At 37.7% G+C, this 21,838-nt stretch overlaps 1 protein-coding gene across 1 annotated transcript in view; it reads right to left on the minus strand.

Annotated features, from left to right (window-relative positions):
* Positions 1-237: 237 nt before the first annotated feature.
* TSPAN13 (tetraspanin 13) overlaps positions 238-21,838 on the minus strand; it is a 31,300-nt gene continuing 9,699 nt past the window's right edge. The window contains exons 2-6 of the mRNA XM_032760031.2: positions 8,350-8,517; positions 7,609-7,689; positions 6,821-6,934; positions 5,603-5,716; positions 238-1,302 (exon numbers count right to left, since the gene is read on the minus strand). Of these exons, the coding sequence (XP_032615922.1) occupies positions 1,228-1,302; positions 5,603-5,716; positions 6,821-6,934; positions 7,609-7,689; positions 8,350-8,517 (552 nt within the window). The 3' untranslated portion in view covers positions 238-1,227. The remainder of the gene's footprint in view (positions 1,303-5,602; positions 5,717-6,820; positions 6,935-7,608; positions 7,690-8,349; positions 8,518-21,838) is intronic.

Here is a 21,838-nt window from a genome sequence, read left to right on the forward strand (position 1 = left end):
ACCATGGAGATAATATTAGCCACTGAAACATTTCAAGAAAGGATTTGAGGATGACTACCAATAGACATTAATGCTGGAAATTTATTTCCACAGCTTGATTATACACTAAAATAGCAATACCCAGCTCTAAGTCCAACAGAGAGAACCTAAAGCAGAAAGAAAAGAATTCCACCTCACTTAATTCATCCACCAATTCTTCCATTACTTTCTTTTAATTCAAACATGCATACACAAAGAAAGGTTTTTGTCCTTTAATTTTTTAACAGAATATATGAAGCCACACAATACGATTTCAATTTCAAATTATGGGAGATCACATTCAAATATGCTTAGGTTTGATAAGTTGCTGTTACAATACTGAGAAATTTCATGAAAACGGTATTTAACAATTTTTAAGATAATCAAATATCTTTTTGCTACGTGGGCCAACACATTAATAGTAACTTGTTCAAAAATGCAGTCTTTTAGACTTCAAATTATTATAAAACAATATCAAGATTATACAGATATACTTCCTGATTACTCAAAACTCGTTCCATTCTGATGGAGGCTGAAGGTAAATGTTACTCTACATTAGAACATTTCATGAAACCACTTCTCCTTCGCACTTACCTGTAAAAGTCAAAAACTCAACCACAATTTCCTAAGACATAACTATTTCTAGAAGACATTGGTGTAATTGTAAAAGACTACAAGTAAATTATCATTTTTATACTAACATATTTTACCACAACACATCTTTCCTAAAAAGACAAAAAAAAATTGGGAATTTGGATTTCCCTTAACATAATAGAATCTTATACTTTCTGATTTTAATAAACTTCAACTCTTTTTCCAGTAGGAACTATCTACACAGCACAGTGCTACATATAATTATACCAGTGAGATGTACATTTAGATTCACCATATGACCAACACAGTGGTGCCATACAAAGTTTTTCTGTAGGTAAAAATGCTAAGAAAGGCCACAGTGGACAGTGCCCGACACTGAATACGGTAAATTCTAGGTGCCACTGAGCTTCAGAGACCACAAGTTTCAAATATTTTTCAGCGACGGAAAAAGAAAAAAATTTAGAGAAACACAGAGTAAAAATATATAATTCCACTATCAATAAGGTAATTTTCCAGATAGTGTTTCCTTCCTTAAACTGGCAAATCAAGCTTAACAGAAAATTACAGAAAGTGAACAAGATCACAATACGAAAGGAAATCTTCCTTGTTTTCTCATCAAAGGAACGCACTAGGATTCGCGCGGGGATCTTTCTGGTTCCTGTATCTGTAGGTCAGCCAAACACCCAGGATCTGGAACGCGGAAAAAAAAATAAAATAAAGAAAAAGAAAGTAACATTTATGTATATTTATTCAGTTTATCAATAAAATAACTTTGGAACCTCTGAATCGCTTTGCATCTTTTGTTCAACGGGGAGAGATTTTTTTTCTTTTTGAAATGAAGTAAACCAAATGACGAGCGCTGAGAAAAAATTAAAACGCACACTGTGGTAAACTGAATGACTGGCCCTGAAGGATGTCCACGTCCTAACCCCTACGACCTGCAAACATGTTACCTTACACAGTAACAGGGACTTTGCGGGTGTGGTTAAGGGTCTCAAGATAAAGAGATTATTACCCAGGTGGGCTCAATGATATAATCACAGGGGGACATATATGACGGAGGCAGGAAGGACAGAGTCAGAAACATGGAGAGAAGACACTGTGATGGCAGAAGTAAAGAGAAATAGAAAGAGAAGCTGCAACTTTCCTGGCTTTGAAGATGTAAAGAGGGGGCTGGTGAGCCTGCCCTCCAGAAGGTACCTTTATTTTAAACTTTTGATCTCCAAAACTGTGAGACAATAAGTCTGTGTTGTTTTAAGCAACTATGTGTGTGGTAATTTGTTACAGCAGAAATATGGAAAACTAATACAAAGTCAAAGTAGTCTAAACAGCTAAAATAGCACATATTTTGATAATTCAGGAATAAACTAGGTTCAGTAAAATTTAAGCAACAGCAAAAATCTTAAAATAAATAAATTTTCCAACACAGAAATTTAAAATGTTATAATTCCTACCTCTCTTGGTAGAAGAGATTAAGCTGTTACTGTGCCATTTCCCACACCAAGTTCACTAAATTGTTAGCCAGTATAGTTTTTTAAATTAAGAAATGTGTGCTCTGTTTCTATTTCAAAGTTGGTTTATTTTAAATAAATGAAAATTCTAACTTTTTAGACTAAAAAAGATACAAAATTTTAATAGAATGAGTTTAAACTATATCTCCCACTTTACACGTGTGCCAACTTTTAACCTAAATTTTGTTTATGTGACTTTGTAGCCACCATTAGCCCTTTTAAACTACTTCTAGAGAATTAGGTTTAAGTCCCAGATTCTCTCCATTGACCACAATAAGAATCCACAAATTACTGTAAGATTCATAACTGGCAGTGTTTATAGCTACAACGTGTGGGCTGGTGGACTGAGGTCTACAGGTTGAATCAAGGAAAGGTAAGCCTGATTTGAAGACGTGGAAAGTCATCTGTTTTGGAATCCATCTAATGGGGGAAAAGAAATGTATTTAACAAACATAACAAAGAGTTCTTTATGAAAGGTACCATTCTACAAACTACAAATTCATATAATCCTCCCAACAGCTTTCACAAAATAGATACTATCAATATTGTCATTTTACCAGTGAGGAAACTGAGGCAACGAGAGGTTAAATAGAATAATCACACAGGTCCTTAGTGGTAGAGCCCATGTTCAAACCTGGAGTCCATAAACTACCCCACTTTTGTGGTTTTATTCCGTAATCTGACATGTCACTGGCTGTTCTCAGCCACACTAGCTGTTACAACACAGAAATACTTACATATCCGTAGTAAAACAACTATTTCTTTGAGATCCCCCGCCCCCACCTCAACCTGCCCAAATATCATTTGCCAAAGCTCCCCACCTTGGAAATTTTTAGCACAGGGAGCTTCTGGTCAGAATTTTTGAGGATATTAATATTTTGACTATCACCCCTGGATATATGCTGAGAGTATAAATCACAGTCCTTATGGGAAGAAAGCAATCAAACAAACTAAACACTCATAATCTGGAGCCACATTTTACCAGAATTGTATTCCTCCAACTCGGCTGTACGTGACAAAAGGGGAAAATCTCTCCCCTTCCTTGCCCCACTGTTCAGAGAGGGATGGAAAGGAAGGCCACATCCAAAATGCAAAAAGATCAAAACTGGATAATGATTGAACTTCAAGCTTACAAAAGTGTTCATGATTAAGAGGGCACTTTTCAAAGGTAACTTTGATTAGACATCATCATCAACTCTGCGGTCTCTAGAACCTATGCTCAGTGTGCAGTAGGTCACCAAAATATATTGCTCATAACATGACAATGTATGTAGAAAAATAAAGTATATGTAGAATATGCAATAAGCTGGTACTCATTTTATTAAATATAGAACAGGCAGAAGGAAATATGCCAAAATATAAGTGATTGTTTCTGAGTAGGTAATTTTAGCAGCTACGTCTAATTTTTCATCTTCATAATTTTTTGTATTTTCTGAAGTTACTACAAAGAACATATATTAATCATCATAGCTTTTTTCAGATTCTAAATCAATGATTCTCTCATGGTTTAGGTTTGTTTAAAGGTATAATAAATAGTTCAAATCAAATCTTTCTATTTCACCTATGAGAAGAAGTTGTCAGCTAAGTAACTGCATCCCTTCAAATTCTGAGAATCTGTGATTCTGTAAAATATTGAGCAAAATATAAACTTAAAAAGCGAGAGAGCCTACCACTATCACTACCCAAAAAACCAGGTTGCATAAGTTATAAAAATCTCTAGCCAGATTTCCAAAGGAGATAGTATGTAAGATATAAAGCAGGATTCCATGAAAGAATACTTTAGAAATCTAAGACTCATGAGTTCTATTTTTAAAGAACTCCCACTTAAAAAATAGCATAACTGAAGGCAGTGTGATCTGATGACAAGAAAACTGGGCTGCTCAAAAGAACTAAATTCTCAAAATAAATTCCAGAGATAAAAAAGAAGCCACATGGCAAAATTCTGATAACTGCTGACTCTAGCTGATGTGTGGAGAGAAATTACTCCAGTTTTTCTCTATCTGTATTTTTAAGTTTTCATAACAAAAATCTACGGTTTTTAAACAAAAAAAGAAATGCACAGAATTTTTGTCAAGCTGTATATCATTTTTCTAGAATTAATGTCACAACCAACTCACAAGTCAGATAGCTCTTTTCTGAGAAAAAGTGAAATGAAAAAATGGTCAGACTAAAAAGGGAAGTCAGAGGGAATTTTTAAAAAATGAATACTGGGCCGGGTGCAATGGCTCACACCTATAACCCCAGCACTTTGTGAGGTTGAGGTCGGCAGATCACTTGAGGCCAGGGATTCCAGACCAGCCTGGCCGACATGGTGAAACCCTGTCTCTACTAAAAATACAAAAATTAGCTGGGTGTAGTGGCGCATGCCTGTAATCCCAGCTACTCGGGAGGCTGAGGTGGGAGAATCGCTTGAACCCAAGAGGTGGAGCTTGTAGTAATCCGAGATTGCACCACTACACTCCAGCCTAAGCGACAGGGCAAGACTCTGTCTCAAAATAAATAAATAAAATAAATAAATAAAAATAAAAAATGAATATTAGGCCGGGCACAGTGGCTCATGCCTGTAATCCCAGCACTTTGGGAGGCCGAGGTGGGCAGATCACGAGGTCAGGAGATCGAGACCATCCTGGCTAACATGGTGAAACCCCATCTCTACTAAAAATATAAAAAATTAGCCGGGCGTGGTGGCAGGCGCCTGTAGTCCCAGCTACTCAGGAGGCTGAGACAGGAGAACAGCGTGAACCCAGGAGGCGGAGCTTGCAGTGAGCCAAGATCGTGCCACTGCACTCCAGCCTGGACGACAGAGCAAGACTCCATCTCAAAAAAAGAAAAAAAAAGAATACTAATCTTGGTCTTTTTTTTCCTATGCTGTTAATGACAGCCAAATGTACATATTTCATTCTCGATGAGGAAAAAAAGAAACTAAACTTGAATAAAATATATGATAAATACACATACATAAATATTGTACTATAGATTAATTGCATATTATACACAATACATTATACACATATAGACATTATGCATAGGTTTTAGAAGGCTAGGAACAGGGGAATGAAAAATGGTGTAGGAAGGCAATTTTTCAAAGTGTATCTTTCTATATATGTATGTCTGTGTATTATAGACATTAACGTACATATTAAACAATGTGAATGTCCTACCTTTTCCAAATTAAAATTATAATTCATCATACAACTGTAGAAATAGAAGAGACCCGAGAGATAATTCAATCTAATCTCACTCATTAGTTCATTAAATTTTACATAAGAGGAGACAGATCAAGCATTTCGCCCGGTCCTAAAGTTGGTGCTATTAACAGACTTGTAAGATCTTCTGATTCTAAACCAAGGTTCCTCTTTTTACAGTGCTAGTTCTCAATGAAAATGCTCACTGATAACATTACAAGAATCAAGGCCCTTTGCCATACAAAACAGGAATCTCTGTGACAAAGGAGGAAAAATATTGTTATTTGCACATACCTCTGTAAAACTGAAGAACAGGCCAATGCCGCCAACAAATCTCAAAACCTCTCCAGCATATTCTCCTATGATTGGAGCACATGGGGGGCACGAGTGGTCACTTTTAACACAGCTCTGCACCAATTAAAGTAAAAAAAACCTTTACTTCAAAATACATTTACAAAACGCCCATAAAAACTGCATACACACAAAATTAGTGCCTAAGAGTATTATATCCAATTCGAGGCCTTGGTTTTTTAGTGTGCAAATCTCTAAGATGGCCCCCAAGACTCCCGCCTTCACCCTCAACGGTGTACACACCCTATACAATCACTGCTCTTGAGTATGCGTGGAACTTGTGACTATGATAGGACAGTCACTTCCATGCTACCTTACATTAGATAAGACTCCATTATTCATTACAAAAGACTCCATCTTAACAGAAGGGAGACATTCTCCCGGTGACTTTGATGCTGCCACATTGTGAAAGAGTAACATAGGACCTGAGAGCAGCTTCTAGTTGCAGAGAGAGACCTCCAGCCCACAGGCAGCAAAAAAACAGGGGTGGTCCCACAGCCACAAAGACTGAATTCTTCCAACAACCACTGAGCGTGGGGCGAGGACCCTAAGCTTCAGATGAGGCTGCAGCCTCAGATGACGCCTTGATTTCAGCCAGGTGAGCAGAGGACCCAGCCAAGCCTGACCCAGGGAAACTGTGAGATAATAAATGGCTATTTAAAGCCACTAAATGGATATTTAAAGCCACTAAATTGTAAAGCCAGTGTGTTTCTATTGCTGTGTAATAACGTGTTATGCAGCAACAGAAACATAATACAGACCCCCTACAAGGAGAAAATCTCACAAAAGAAGTCTCACTGAGGAAATATTCAGCTTAGGGCTCAGAGAAGTGATAACAGGATTTTCCCCAAAATATGAACACATGAACTGACGTACTGTTATTTCTTTCACAACTTGTTCTAGGAAGAGAAGGATGGGAAGAAATTAGGGACAATAAACCATTAGCATCTGTGTCCAATAGGGCCTTGAAATTCTCCACACTCTGGAGTGGGTATTTGAGAACAGGCAAATGATATAACAGAGGACATGGAAATATAATGTAAATATATATATAAAATAATTCTGAAATACAATTCAGCATCAGAAAGTCCATTTCTTCCATGTTAATCATTATTTATCTGGAATACATTTCCAAAAACATACATTATACAATGTACTTACAGCGAGACAGGTGTCATTTGGGTTAAAACTTCGGAACCCACAGCAGTTTAGATTTCTCTGGATGTCATTTCGAGCACTTGCCGTATTGTTCCAACCAACCTCCAGAAGCTGACCCTAGTAAATGTATTTAATATATAAAATGTGTCATCCCTGCAGAAAATGTATAAAGCTGGAGCCTGTAACTTTTAGTACTAAGTGTACCTAAAATAATTTTTATTTTAAAAATCCTTAAAACTTTTCAAAGGCTTATTCCTCAGTTTGCAGCAAAAATTAAGGCACTATTTCTATCCCAAGACTGAAAAACTCCTAATTTTTACATGCATTTAAAAGAATTTAAATGCAATTTAAAAGAAGCACTTGGTTCAAAGGCATAATTCTCAGAGTGTTAACAAGGCAGAAGTTCTGCTGCTCCATGACAGAAACCTGGATTTGCCTATATATTAGAGCTTGAAAAGAGTCATTGCTAGAATGGAACCGCAAACATTCTGGAGCAAATGTTTCATTGCATAATAGTGGGAAAAGATTGGGGGAATATCTTTTAGCCATAGCACTTTTTAACCCAGTGAAAGCAAAATCCGATTTAAAAGATACCGAAAATGGCAACACCTGATGGTGTCCGGCTCCAACCTGCTGCACTAATGCAAAGGGAACAACAGAGTTTTGCTATCCAGAGTGAAGATGGCATTCTGCCCAAGATGAAATTATTTTATATTTTAATCATTTCTCTCCTTTGTTTCATACTCATGCTATGTGGTATAATAAAGTAGAAGAAAAAAGTCTTAGCTTACCTGTTGCTCTTGGTTCAGGGCTAAACAAGCGCAAGATACAGAAAACTGAACAATAAATACAAGTAACAGAATAATCATATACTGAGAGTTAGAAGTTAAGGATATTTCTAAATATTCTTAAAATGGCATAAAACAGAGGTACAGATGTACCGACAACTTTAGAATGCACGAGAAGTAATTAACCCAGGATACAGAACAGACGGCACTTAGAGAAAGTTCAAAAAGGATACACATATTATTATTTTGGTAATACACAGCTGCATCAAATTTTTATAGAAAAATACTAGTCATGATAATTACATAACTAAAAATAGATTAGAATTTCATTCAGAATAAAATAAAAATTCTTACATATACAAAACAGAAATAGGTATAGATAAATACATGTAAGCTTTTTTAATATTAAGTCTAAAAAAACACTGACATTCTCAACCAAACATTAACATGTAAAAAAGGGCCTAGAAGTCACCCAATCAATTTAACTCTGAATTTACAATACATAAATAGGACTACACTGAACTTGCAGAATATATTCCTCAGAATGTCACAAGGACAGGGTGAGAATATGAAAACATACAATAACATTACCCTAAGAAATGTTTCTAATAGTTGCTGAACAAATATGCATAAGGCGTGCTTGGAGTTGCTTTCTGGCAATAAATTTCCTAGTGATAATGTTAAATTAGTTGTAACCATCAAAGTAGTCATCAAGGGTAAAATCTTGATTTTTAAAAAGGATACAAAAAATAGCAACACCTGATGATGTTTTACGGCTCCAATCAGCCCCACTAAAGCAATCAGGAACAAGAAGATGCCCACCGCAATGACCACGCCGACCACTCGAAGACTGGAAATCAGCCCGAAGCCAATGCCCCACGCAGCAATTCCAATTAGCAGCAGACTAACCAACTGCAAAAACACCCAGGGGGCAGGGGTAGAGGACGAGGGAGAGGAGAGAGAATGGGGAAAATGCCAGTTAATTAAATATCAACAACATCCTTCAGGCGCCTACTTAGTCTCTTACAAATAAGCACTAAAACTTAATACAAGAATACACACAAGATCTCAATAGGCAGTATTGTTTTAACAAATTACATTAATCCCCAGGTGTGCTTTATTCTTGCAAAAGAAAAAAAAGACTAATATAATAATACCCAAAATTCTCACAAAGCCTCAGAAGTCACCTGTTTACTAAGAGCCTAAATGCATGCTACTTAAGATTTTGAAGAAATCACATACGCAAAAACTTCTTGATGCCAAGCTCAGTCCAACATATTGATCTCTTCAAATGGACATCACCTATGTTTCCTTCAAAGCCTAAATGCACTGTAATTTTCCCTGGGAAGCCCTCCTAGTCCCAACGAACTAAATAAATCCCTCCGTTTTCTGGCTGATCTCTGTTCCTGGAACGTGGTTCTCTCGTTCCCTTCATCACAAATTGTGTTTCCAAGCTTGTCTCTCCAGAAGACTGGCAGCAACTTGAGAGTAAGGACCCACATCTTTTCACCTGGCTATACAGCCCCAGAATCTATCACAAGACCAGGTCCCTGGGGAATACTCAAAACCTGCTCATAGAATTGCTGCTGAAATTAATTGCTTTAAATGTCATCATCTATTTTATTAAAAATCATACATAGAGAGATCATTAAAACTCTTAGCAGAATAAAAAGAATGTAAGAGACTTTAGCTATTTAAAGTGAACTAGTATTCTGAGCAAAAAGAAATTATTTGATATTCCAATTGTTTTATTCATATATTTATAAAACAACACTGGCTGAAGAACACATGCCTACTGGCTATGACCTGTAAAATTCAAAATGATATTACTTCTTTAAAATCCCACTTAAAAATAGTATGCCACATAAAGATGATAATTCACTTATAGAAGATGAAGCTCACATAGGTATTAGGGGAGGAATGGGGGACAGGTTGTTGAACAGGAAGGACACAGTATCTTCACTCCAATCGTGAGTCAACCATTTCCTGGAGCAATCTGACACCATAATACCCAATTAGGAAGAATCAAAACATAAAAAATCTATTTTCTAGCACCATTTAAAAGCCTGATAAACTTTGCTTAGAAATATAAAAATAAATTACCACTTACTCAAATGGATCTTTTTCTGCTCAAATGTGTAAATTTTCATATGTAATGTAATAGTTTATCAGGCAAATTTTACATCTACTGGTATAGTAAACCTTCTTACATATGTAGATACACAAGCAAAACTGCTACATGAGTGTCTATTTATACTCTTATAGAAATTTTTTTTGTTTTTTTTTTTTTTGCCAAAGAGACAATACTTGAGAATAAAAGGAACCATCTATAGCATAACATAATCAAATTAGAGAGTTATATGGACTTGGTGGGCTCCACTGCAGTTGGTACACCCAGCAAGCTTTTCTTTTCAGAGGGACAAGGAGAAGCAAAAATTTTCACAAATTTTGCTACTCAGAAATTCGTATAGTCCTTCTCATTTTCCCAACTGCTCCTTATCAGCAGGCCCATTTGCCTCTGTTTCATTTTATCATACTCACTGACAGTCTTCTCACAACTTCAGTCTTGGACTGAGAAAAAGTCCTCTGCCCCTTCACAAGTGAGCTTATTTCTGACTCTGTGGTATTCAAATTTAACACATTTCCTTTCAGGAGCTGTAAAAGACAGAAGCCTGAAGGAGGTGCGAAGGAAGAAGGAGGGCTGGATGATGCGCGGCAGGAGGGCTATGCTTAGCATCCTTGCTGCATCATGGTACCAAACACTGAAGACGGTCCACATGTGTAAGACATCAGAGCAGCTTGCTGTATTTCTGTTTCCAGAGAAACAGAACCAATAGGAAATATATCTATATCTATATCTATCTATCTATTGAATGAAAATCCAACAGTGAAACAGAGACAGAGAGATTTTAAAGAATTGGCTCACATGATTGTCGTGACTGGCAAGTCAGAAATTTGTAGGGCTGGCCAGCAGGCTGGAAACTCAAGCAGAATTCCTTCTTCCTCAGAAAACCTTAATCTTTGTTCTTAAGGTCTTCAACTGATGGGATAAGGCCCACTCACGTGACGGAAGGTAATATGATTTAAAGTCAACTGATTGTAAATGTTAGTCACATCTACAAAATACTTTTGCAGCAACATCTAGACTAGTGCTTGACCAAACAACTGGGCACCATAGCCTAGCCAAGTTCACATATAAAATTAACCATCACATTTGCCAACATCCAAGTCCTAGGTGTGATGCATATATCCTAATTCAGTTAAATTCACAGGAAGAACTACATTGTATCTTTTAAGTCTTAGAGCCAAAAAAGATAAGAAGCATGAATAACCTGGTATTACTAATAAAATTCTTCTAACCCCATAGTTCTTTAAGATCTTTAAAAGATTCTTTAAATCCTTTTGGGAATTATACTACATCCTTACTATACTACTGAAATTCTTAAATATGAGAATATTAAAAGTTACACATGCTTAAATATTAAATTAAAAGTTAATTATTCATCGACAAGTACTTGATGCTGAGTATGTGTTAAAAGCCAGAGACAAGACATCCCTATTAGAATAGGGCTTGGCAAACTTTCTCTGCAAAGGGCCAGATATTTATTATCAGGCTTTGCAGATCACATGGTCTCTGCCACAACTATTCGACTCTGCCACTGTACACAAAAGCAGTGACAGACAATATGTAAACAAATGAGCAGGCAGGGCTGTGTTCCAGTAACTATTTATACATACCAAAATTTGAATTCATATAATTTTAATGTATCACAAAATATCATTCCTTTTTTTTTTAACATTCAAAAATGTGAAACCATTCTAAGCTGGCAGGCTGTACAAAAATAGTCAATGAGATGGATCTGGCTGTGGGCTGTAGTTTTCGGACCCTTGCTCTAGAAGTCAGTATAGGAGAGAATGAAAAATTACAATAGGACAAATAATCAAATAATTGCCACACCAGAGATTTTTTATAAGGCGAGTCAGAGTATAGAACAATAATCTCCCCACGACACACAAAAAAATTCAGATAAATAGAATAGGCCAGCTGACCCCTCTGTGAATATACCTTAAGTAGTAAAATAATAAGTATTTATTATTTATTTATTTTTTATTTTATTTTTTGGAGAGAGAGTTTTGCTCTTTCACCCAGGCTGGAGTGCAATGGTGCAATTTCGGCTCACTGCCACCTCCACCTCCTGTGTTCAAGTGATTCTCCCACCTCAGCCTTCCCAGTAGCTGGGATTACAGGCATACGCCACCACGTCCAGCTAATTTTTGTATTTTTAGTAGAGACGGGGTTTCACCATGTTGGCCAGGCTGGTCTCGAACTCCTGACCTCAGGTGATCCACCTGCCTCGGCCTCCCAAAGTGCTGGGATTTCAGGCATGAGCCACCGCGCCCGGCCAAGGATAAATATTATCTCATATGGTAAAAGATGCAACTAAATTAAGGATCTTTAAAGGAGATACTTATCCCAGATTATGAGGTGGGCCCTAAATGTTGTATCCTAGATTATGAGGTGGGCCCTAAATGTCATAACAGGTATCCTTAAGAGAGAGGCACAGGGAAATTGGAGAGAGACACACACACAATGTAGAAAGTGACATAAAAAAAAGAGGCAGAGACTAATGCAGCCACAAGGAATGCCAGCAGCCACCAGAAAACGGAAGACACAAGAACAGATTCTCCCCCAGGTCCCCGAGAGAGCCTGACCCCGTGGACACCTTGATTTTGGACTTCTGGTCTCCAGGACTGTGAGGGGATAAATTTCTGTTGTTTTGAGTCACCATGTTTGTGGTAACTTGCTACAGCAGTCCTAGAAAAGAAATACAGAACAATTCACCTATTTGCAGTTTGACAAATCAGGAACTTCTCACTGTTATAGAACCTGCCTGGAATTTTACCATCAGTGGAATCCTTACCATGTAGCTAGGGTGAAGTGTTCTGGTACCCTCATCAGCATCCTCCCAGCAAAGCAAATACGTTATTTGCATCATTGTTTCGGCAAAATGAGGAAACTCTTCAATGCTCACTCAGTTGCCAACTAATAGGCTCATTAATAATGAGAATCTATTACTGTAAATGTAAAGAAAAGATCTCTACAACCAAAAAGAGGGGAGAAAACACTAGTTTAGTTCTCAGATTAGGCTTTATGCTATTATTGAGAATGTTATCTAGAATATTCACAAGTACCTCTGTTCTGGTTTTTTTTCTTTTCCTGCAGATAGGGGAAAAAAAGAGGCTGCTTCCTTCTACATAACCCTCTGTCAAGGGCATTCCTCACCAAGTTGATTCTGCTGTGTCTTCAATATAGTTTTCAGTCTACCCTAATTACCACTACCAGGCAGTCCTCTAAAACCATCAAAGAGGGTTTCTTATCGCTGCTTTTGCAAATTAACACAAGTGTAGTGGCTTAAAATAACACAAATGTATTGCCTTACAGTTCTGGAGGCTGTGTTGGTCAGGTTGTACTCCTGAAAGCTCCAGAGGGAGAATCTGTTTCCTTGCTTCGTCTAGTTTCTGGGGGTTTTCTGCATTCCTTGGCATATAACCCCTTCCTCTGTCTTCAAAGCCAGCAGCATACCATGTTCAAACCCCTCAAATATGCACATCCCTTTTTGACTCTGACCCTCTTTCCTCCCTCTTTCCTCCCTCTTCCAAGGACCTGTGTGATTCCATAAAGCTCACCCAGATAATCCAGAATCTCCCCCCCATCTCAAGATTCTTCATTTAATCACACCTTCAAAGTCCTTTTAGTTATGTAAAGTAATGTGTTTGCAGGTTTCAAGGATTAGGATATGAACGACTTTTTGGAGTGTGTGGTTATTTAGCCCACCACAGAGGGTTCTTGGAACATGGGCAACTGAGCTACCATAGAATCCTTTCAGCTACAAATATTTTAAAACACTGAAAAGATTGTAACATTTTATTTAAATATGTAACTGAGCACAGAAAAACTATGGGAAATTCCTACAAGCCAGAAATGAAAGGAGAACAGAAAGCTAGAACTGTAAGCATACAGCTGGTGCGGTGGGGTCCCATGAGCAGGTGGGGAAGGAGTTCCTGGATCAGAACAGTCTCTAACTGTTCTGGGAGAAGGATTTAGGTTTCGTAGCAGAGCTAGGAAGTGGAACTGAGACCCTTGCATAACTGGGATCTCCAAAAAGCTGTATTTTTAGTGTCAGGGGTTAGAGAAAAACCACAACAACCTATCCAGAAAGACAGCAAAGACTTTTCAGTCTCTTCAAAAAGTCTGCAAGAAAGAGAAACAGGAGCCTATCAAACAAGAGCCTATCATGCCCACGCTTGCAGTCTAAGAGTACACTGCTTCAGGCATGCAGGAATCCTCAAGACAAACAATTCAAATGAAAGCTGATTACAAGAGGTGACGGCATTTGGGGAAGAAAAGCTCATAAACGCATATCCAAAATTTGCCCAGGAGGGACCCTTCCAAATCCCAGTCCTTACAGGATTCCCAAAGAAAAAAATAAAAACACTGCTGCCAATCAAAAAATCACAAAACGCCTAAGAAAAAAATGTACCACGAGAGAGATATGACAAATATAACAAAAGAAGGATAAAAGCTCCCAAGAACTTGAGATGACAGAACTAACTGAAGGAGACTAAAACAAAATATTTTAAACTGACTAAAAAGATAAAAGGGGGCTGGGCGCGGTGGCTCACGCCTGTAATCCCAACACTTTGAGAGGCCGAAGCGGGCGGATCACTTGAGGTCAGTTGTTCAAGACCAGTCTGGCCAACATGGTGAAACTCTGTCTCTACCAAAATATTTTTAAAGAATAGCCGGGTGTGATGGTGGGCGCCTGTAATCCCAGCTACTTGGGAGGCTGAAGCAGGAGAATCATTTGAACCCAAGAGGCAGAGGTTGCAGTGAGCCGAGATCATGCCACTGCACTCCAGCCTGGGCAACAGAGTGAGACTCCATTTCAAAAATAATAATAATAATAAAAGAAAAAAATAAAAAATATTAAAAAGAAAAATAAAAAGATAAAGGGGGAATAAAAACTATTTTAAAAACCCATATTTTTTAAAATGCAAACTTAAAAAAGAGTCACATAAAACAAACCCAATGGTAGGAGAAAGAAGAGAAACTTACAATAGGAAGAATACATAAAGCTTCATTAAAGGAGAGAAAAATAACAGCCGTTGGCAAAATTATTTAAGAAAAAGGTTAATAATAAATCCTTCCAAATTTTTAAACTGATAAATACCTATCAAAAAGCCAAAGCAAAAATCACACTCAGTGACAAAAGATAGGAAAGATTACTCTAGCTAATGGAAAGATAAAAATAAATCATAAACATTTTCTCCAAAATTCAGGAATAAGATACAGTATGGGCTTTCACCACATCTATTCAGCATTGTGGTGGGGTTTTAGACAACTAAGTGTAAATACAAAAGAACAATGGGAGGAGAGAAACACAGCTTTCATTATTCACAAATTATTAGGAGTATTTACAAAGGAAATCCAAAAAATCAAAAAAAATTAAAATTGGTAAGAACCAGCAAAGTTGCTAGAAACAGTATCAATACACAAAAATCAACAACATGCTGATGCACCAGAAAAATATTTTTCATGTACTTTTTAGGATATAATTTGTAATATACCCCCAAAATATGAGATATATTAAGAAATCCAACAAAAGTAGTCCAAGATCTTCATGAAGAAAATTGTGAAATGTATTTGAAGAACATGAAAGAAGACCTAAAATAAACAAAGAGATAAAGAAGATTAAGGAGAAAAGCTTGTATCTGCTGCACTTTTTCTTAGCCCAGCTGCACTGTCACCAGAACCATGAAGAAGAAATGCTCCTGGTAGCAAGTCAGTCCTGTCAGTGGTTCAATCTAACTGTCCTGAATGCCATCCTTGTTGTTGTTTTCACCCATGTCTGCAAAACTTGAGCCTGACTCTACATATTTTGGATATATTTCTTTTTTTTTTTAAGTAAAATTAAATAGATAAAATTTAAAAACTAAATAAGTTAAAAACCATCTAACAAGTATCAGAACTTATTATAATGGCCAGGCACGGTGGCTCATGCTTGTAATCCTAGCACTTTGGGAAGCCAAGGCGGGATGATCACTTGAGGTCAGGAGTTCGAGACCAGCCTGGCCAACATAGTGAAACCCCAGCTCTACTAGAAATACAAAAATTAGCCAGAAATAGCTTGAACTCAGGAGGCAGAGTTTGCAGTGAGCCAAGATCATGCTACTGCACTCCACCCTGGGTGACAGAGCGAGACTCTGTCTCAAAAAAAATAAAATAAAATAAAATAAGAGATATGACAAATACCTCATTTTAATGGTTCAGTCATTAAAGCAGGTAACTGATACAGATCTAAATAAGCCAGCAGCATAGTCTTTGAGAGAGGCAAAATTCTAAGTCAGTAGAGAAAGAGTGGACTTTAATAAGTAGCCTTGTGACAACCACCTTCTCATTTTGAAAACTGATATTATTAATCCCTACCTCAAACCATAAACTCTATTTTAAGCACAATTTAAAAGTATAGAAAATATTTTAATGACTTTGTGGGTAAGGAAAAATTTCTTTGAAACAAGTTTCAAAAAATGCGCATATAACACCAACATGGTATTTACTCTGTTTAAGAAAGTATTATAAGGGTTTTACATTTATTAACTAATTTAATCTTCACAAAAATCCTAAGAGGTAGGTACTATTGCTTCCATTTTCCAGATGGGAAAAGCTGTGCACAGAGTGAGATGTTAAGTAACTTGCCCAAGGTTAGACAGCAAGGAAGGGGTAGAGCTGGGATATGAACCCAGGCTACCTGGCTGTAGATCTGTGTTTTTACCTGCCATACCATCCTACCTGTTACAAATTTAAACTTCTGTACTGTACAGTGAAAAATACGAGACAAATGAGAGAAGCTTAGGACTAGGAGAATATATTTCCAGCACACATGTATATTTAAAAATGCCTACAGGCCAGGCATGGTGGCTCATGCCTGTAATCCCAGCACTTTGGAAGGCCAAGGCGGGCGGATCATCTGAGGTCAGAAGTTCAAGACCAGCCTGGCTAACATGGTGAAACTCCATTTCTACTAAAAATACAAAAAATTAGCTGGGCGTGGTGGCACCCACCTGTAATCCCAGCTACTCGGGGGGCTGAGGCAGGAGAATCACTTGAACCCAGGAGGAGGAGGTTGCAGTGGGCCGAGATGGTGCCACTGCACTTCAGCTTGGGCAACAAGAGTGATATTCCATCTCGAAAATAAAAATAAAAATAAATAAAAAATAAAAATGCCTACAAATGAACTTAAGACAAAAAGCAAACTGAAAAGTGGTGAAAGATAGTAAGAGGCAATTCACTGAAGAAGAATTTGAAAGGCCAATCAACACACGAAAAATGTTAAATCACATCAAAAATCAGGTTAACAAAAATTAAAACAAGGAAATACCATCTCACATGCACTAGACTAGCAAAAACTAAGCATGATGACACCAAGAATGTAAAGAACCTAGAACTTGTGTACAATATATATGAAATATGATATATAGAAATATAAATTGTTGTAGCCACTTTATATAACAAATTAACAACACCTAGGAAAATTATATGTATCCCTTACTACCCCAGCGATTCTGTTTCTAGGTTAATCCCCAAGAGAACACCTATGTCCCCAACTAGATATATACCAGGATTCTACCACAACCTTGTTTGTTACAGTAAAAAATTAAAAACATTTTCAAACATCATGACTAGGGAATTCACAGACTCTGGTGTGATCACACAATAGAATACCAATGATTTTTATCTATTTCTATTAAATTGACAAATTTCAAAAAAATGTAAAGGAAATCAGACAAGTTGCATAAATGCAGATAAAACATACCATTTATATAAATTTTCAAACACAAAAAAAATACTATATGTTATTTGTAGATGATTAATGTATGTAATATACGACATCGTCATACACATTCATGGAAGTGACAGAGCTTGATTTCAGAACAGTGACTACCTTTGAGGGGGGAAAATGGGAAAGGGACTGGAGAGTGGGCCTTTAGCTACAGAGTAACATTTAACTTCTTAAAAGAGAGATTAGCTAGGTTCAGTGGTGTGCCTATAGTCTCAACAGTAGCTGGGACTCGGGGGGCTGAGACAAACTGCTTGAGCCTAGGAGTCCTGGGCTGCAGTGCGTTGTGACTGCACCTGGGAATAGCCACTGCACTCCAGCCTGGGCAACAAAGAGAACCCTCATCTTAAAAGAGAGAGAGAAAAAAAACACTGGCATATGTGAAATGTATAAAGCCAGTGAGTTCACAGGGGTCTACCATATTATTTCCTGAGCATATGAAATTTCCTAATTAAAACTAGCCTTGAAAAATGTAACATCCCCTTCTTACTAAGTCACCAATTCTAAATTCTTTTGCTTTGCTTTCCTCTGTAAATTGGTCTAACTTTCCTCATTCAGCCTTAGCTCCCACTATCTCCCAAACCCAGCTACTTAAATCTAGACATTCTCACTTGTTTTTCAAATACTTTACCTCAATTCCCATCCATGCATATTCAAGAGCAGTCCACATTCCCTCCTATAATTTGTCCCTATTTAGGAAAGAGGAAGCTTGGGAATGAAGGTGGTATACAACTGAAGGCAACAGGCAGTATCTCCACATGTTTGTAACAAAAGGCAATGCTCTAGGTCCATCACACTCAGATGGTTTCAAAAGTGAACCAAGACACTGCCCTATCCCATTTTCATGCCTAACTCCTAGATGCACATATGCAAACACATGCACACGCAAATACACATTCTCATTTGTAAGGGCCATTCCCAAAGGTGAAAGAAAACATAGATTCAACTGTCCAATCCAAAACAAATTTTGCACTTATTACAGCAACAGTGAAACTGTACATCAGAAACTTGTTTGTGCTAACCAATTTTCTAATAAACACCCCAAAATATGTTGGATGTTTTTGTTTAAAAAGCTAAAAACAATGTGTTTTCTTGTGTATGACTGGTGTTTCTAACACATTATTTTAAAAATCCCCCAAATACCCAAGTTAACTTTTAAAATTATAACACCTGTGTTATACACTGATTATCAGTGTATCTTTAACTTTACTAAAAAGGAGACTTTTAATGATAATAGTAAAACAATTTATTTCTCAGTAGTGATTAATTATGTGTTATGGTTGGTTTGTAACTGTGAAGAGAACAAGATTATATGAGGTCTTCCAAACCAGTGATCTAAAAATTGTTGATTCAAACAGTTAACTCTAACTGCATAATTAAAAAGCCTAGGTTTGTCACTAGAACTTGCTAGACAAAGGAACTCCAAAGAATCTTTTGTTCTATTATAATAACAGTTTTCTTATGAAATCAACTGTAATAGAAAGTAAATGTACACCTATGACAGTTTCCTTCCCTTTGGGAGACAGAATGCTGATAAAAAAGGAATTATACATCTGTTAATTCATTGCTAGTAATGTTTTTATAAGCAGGAAGCACCAACCTTTCCTGTTTTCTCTTTAAGACAAAGAAAGGTAAATCATATAAAAAGAGTTTTAAAAAGAGAACTGAAGGAGCTGTAATGGAAAAGGTACACCAAAGTAAGACCATAAAACTGGTCATAAAAAGTGTCTAAAACTGGCATTTTTCCCCCAAGTAAACGCCAAGAGAAAGTGGCAATGGCAAAACTGCAAGTGTACACATGAGTAGGGTCTAATGAAGGTGGAATAAACAGGAAGGTGCTACTGCAAGGAACATAGAAATTCTCAGCCAGGCCAGGCGCAGTGGCTCATGCCTGTAATCCTAGCACTTTGGGATGCCAGGGGAGGAGTATTGCTTGAACCCAGGTAGTTCGAAACCAGCCTGGGCAACATGGGGAGACCTTGTCTCTACCAAAAAAATAAAAAAATGAGCCAGGTGCAGTGGCAACCAGCTGTGGTCCCAGCTACTTGAGAGACTGACTCAGGATAGCTTCGGCCCAGGAGGTCAAGGTTCCAGGGAGCTGTGTTCATGCCACTGCACTGCAGCCTGGGCAACAGAGCAAGACCCTGTCTCAAAAAGAAAGAAAGAAATTCTTAGCCAGGGCTCACAGCACAAACACAGAACACTAAAGCACAGGTGGGGCGTAGTGGTTCACATCTATAATCCTAGCACTTTGGGAGGCCGAGGCAGGATCACTTGAGCCCAGGAGTTTGGAGACTAGCCTGAGCAACATAGCAAGACCTTGTCTCAAAAAAAAACAAACAAAAACAAAACAGAGACAGAGAGAGAACACCGTGGCACTAAAGTACCTGGCCAGGGATCCTAATCTGCTCCTTTCATTTTATAGGTGAGGAGTGATGTGACTTTTTTTTCTCCCTATAGAACTGCATCATAGTGCCTAGGAATATACTTAAGAAATTTTTAACACCGAGATGTAATATTAAAGACACTATTACAATGCATAAGAAATCGTAGTTCTTGCTTTATAGGCATATCAACAGGTATTTGAATAGCATCTCTTTAATTTACTTCTTATGAGACTTGGTCACACAGTGATGTGTTAAGGACCAGTAATGCCCTCCACTCATATGACCTTCCCATTAGTTAACTACTAAATGTTAAGCTTATTCATTTTGTGCTTTTTTACTTTTATCTGATTCAGAAATTTTGTCACACACACGTACATTCACATACAAGCAGAAGAGCACACTGTGCGTTGCCTAGAGTAGGGGAACAAGAAATTCTACTTGGAATTAAGAAACAATATATTTGAGATCACTCTAGCAAACAGAATTGTTTTAACATTAAGCAAAGTGTGTTTATGTATCTTTCAGATTGATATATACAATAATGGTATTAAAGAACAAAGAGAGCAAGGCACGGTGGCTCACACCTTTAATCCCAGCACTTTGAGAGGCCGAGGCGGGCGGATCACGAGGTCAGGAGTTCGAGACCAGAATGGCCAGCGTGGTGAAACCCCGTCTGTACTAAAAAATACAACAACAACAAAAAAAATTAGCTGGGCATGGTGGTGAGTGCCTGTAATCCCAGCTACTCAGGAGGCTGAGGCAGGAGAATCGCTTGAACCCGGCAGGCAAAGTTTGCAGTGAGCCGAGATCGCACCACTGTACTCCAGCCTGGCAAGACAGCGAGACTCCATCTCAAATAAAAATAAAAATAAAAAACAAAGAAAGATATATGCACAATGTTCTTTCTAATCTAGCATAAGTGGGTGTTGAAATATTAAACCACTACGCTAAGCCTTGCAGATGATGAAGAAATTGATAGGATATGCTAGAATTAAGAACAGAAGAACTGGGGAAGTTGCTGCCCAGAGTAAGAATGACCTCTGTCTTAGACATGTGTTGTTTTTGCAACCTAACACATATATTTCCAGTACGACCCTTAATGACTGGCCCCTCTGACCATCATCAGCAGCAGACACACAAAATTCTGGCCTACCAATCATGGTTGCCCATCCTTCTATCAACAGTGATTGATCCAAGGGATGGGTCCATAAGCCAACAGGGTCAGTAAGTGTGTCCTGCAAGATCGATAAAGGAATATTGAAAGGAAAAAACAATAGGTTCATCTGACCTAGCAAGGTATAAGGACAACATTGATTCTGCCAGTAGCCATCATGTACAGGGAAAGATCTAGCCCCCAAAAGAAACTAAGCAGAGGCAAGCTAAGCTGAAAAGCAGATGAAAGGGGAGAGTGACTTCTGAGCCACTTGATCCAGCAAAACCTTATGACCCAACTACTGGATGTCCCACTTATATAAGCCAACACACTGTTTCAAGAACATCTATAACCCATGAAGTATCCTGATTAATACAAGCTTCACCTTGTGTTTATCATAATTTTTTAATACCTGCAAATTTGCACTGACCCTATTTACCTTCACCATTGTGACCACCTTCCCTACCAATACCAAATCTAAATTCTCGCCTTGTCAATAAACTTTTAAAAACATGGGCACTCCTTTTAGCTGAAAAGACGTCCCTAAAGCTTCTTACTCTGCCATCAAAAGAAGAGGGGAATCAATGAGCCAGAGGAATGTCCCATCTTTTTTCTACAAACACCCTCCTTAGCATTACTAAATTTAACACCAATGTAAGTTTTACCGCTGAGCAGGTCCGTGGTTGCCTGCAGACTAGGAGGGGGGTTTAGGGATGGGAAAGAGGGATTTCAAAGAAGGATGAGGAGATTTTCAGGGATCTTGAATGTGGTCACGGGTTCACAGGTGTACACAT

Source organism: Hylobates moloch, unplaced genomic scaffold (assembly GCF_009828535.3).
Source record: "Hylobates moloch isolate HMO894 unplaced genomic scaffold, HMol_V3 SCAFFOLD_1, whole genome shotgun sequence".
In the NCBI taxonomy this organism is placed as follows: domain Eukaryota; kingdom Metazoa; phylum Chordata; class Mammalia; order Primates; family Hylobatidae; genus Hylobates; species Hylobates moloch.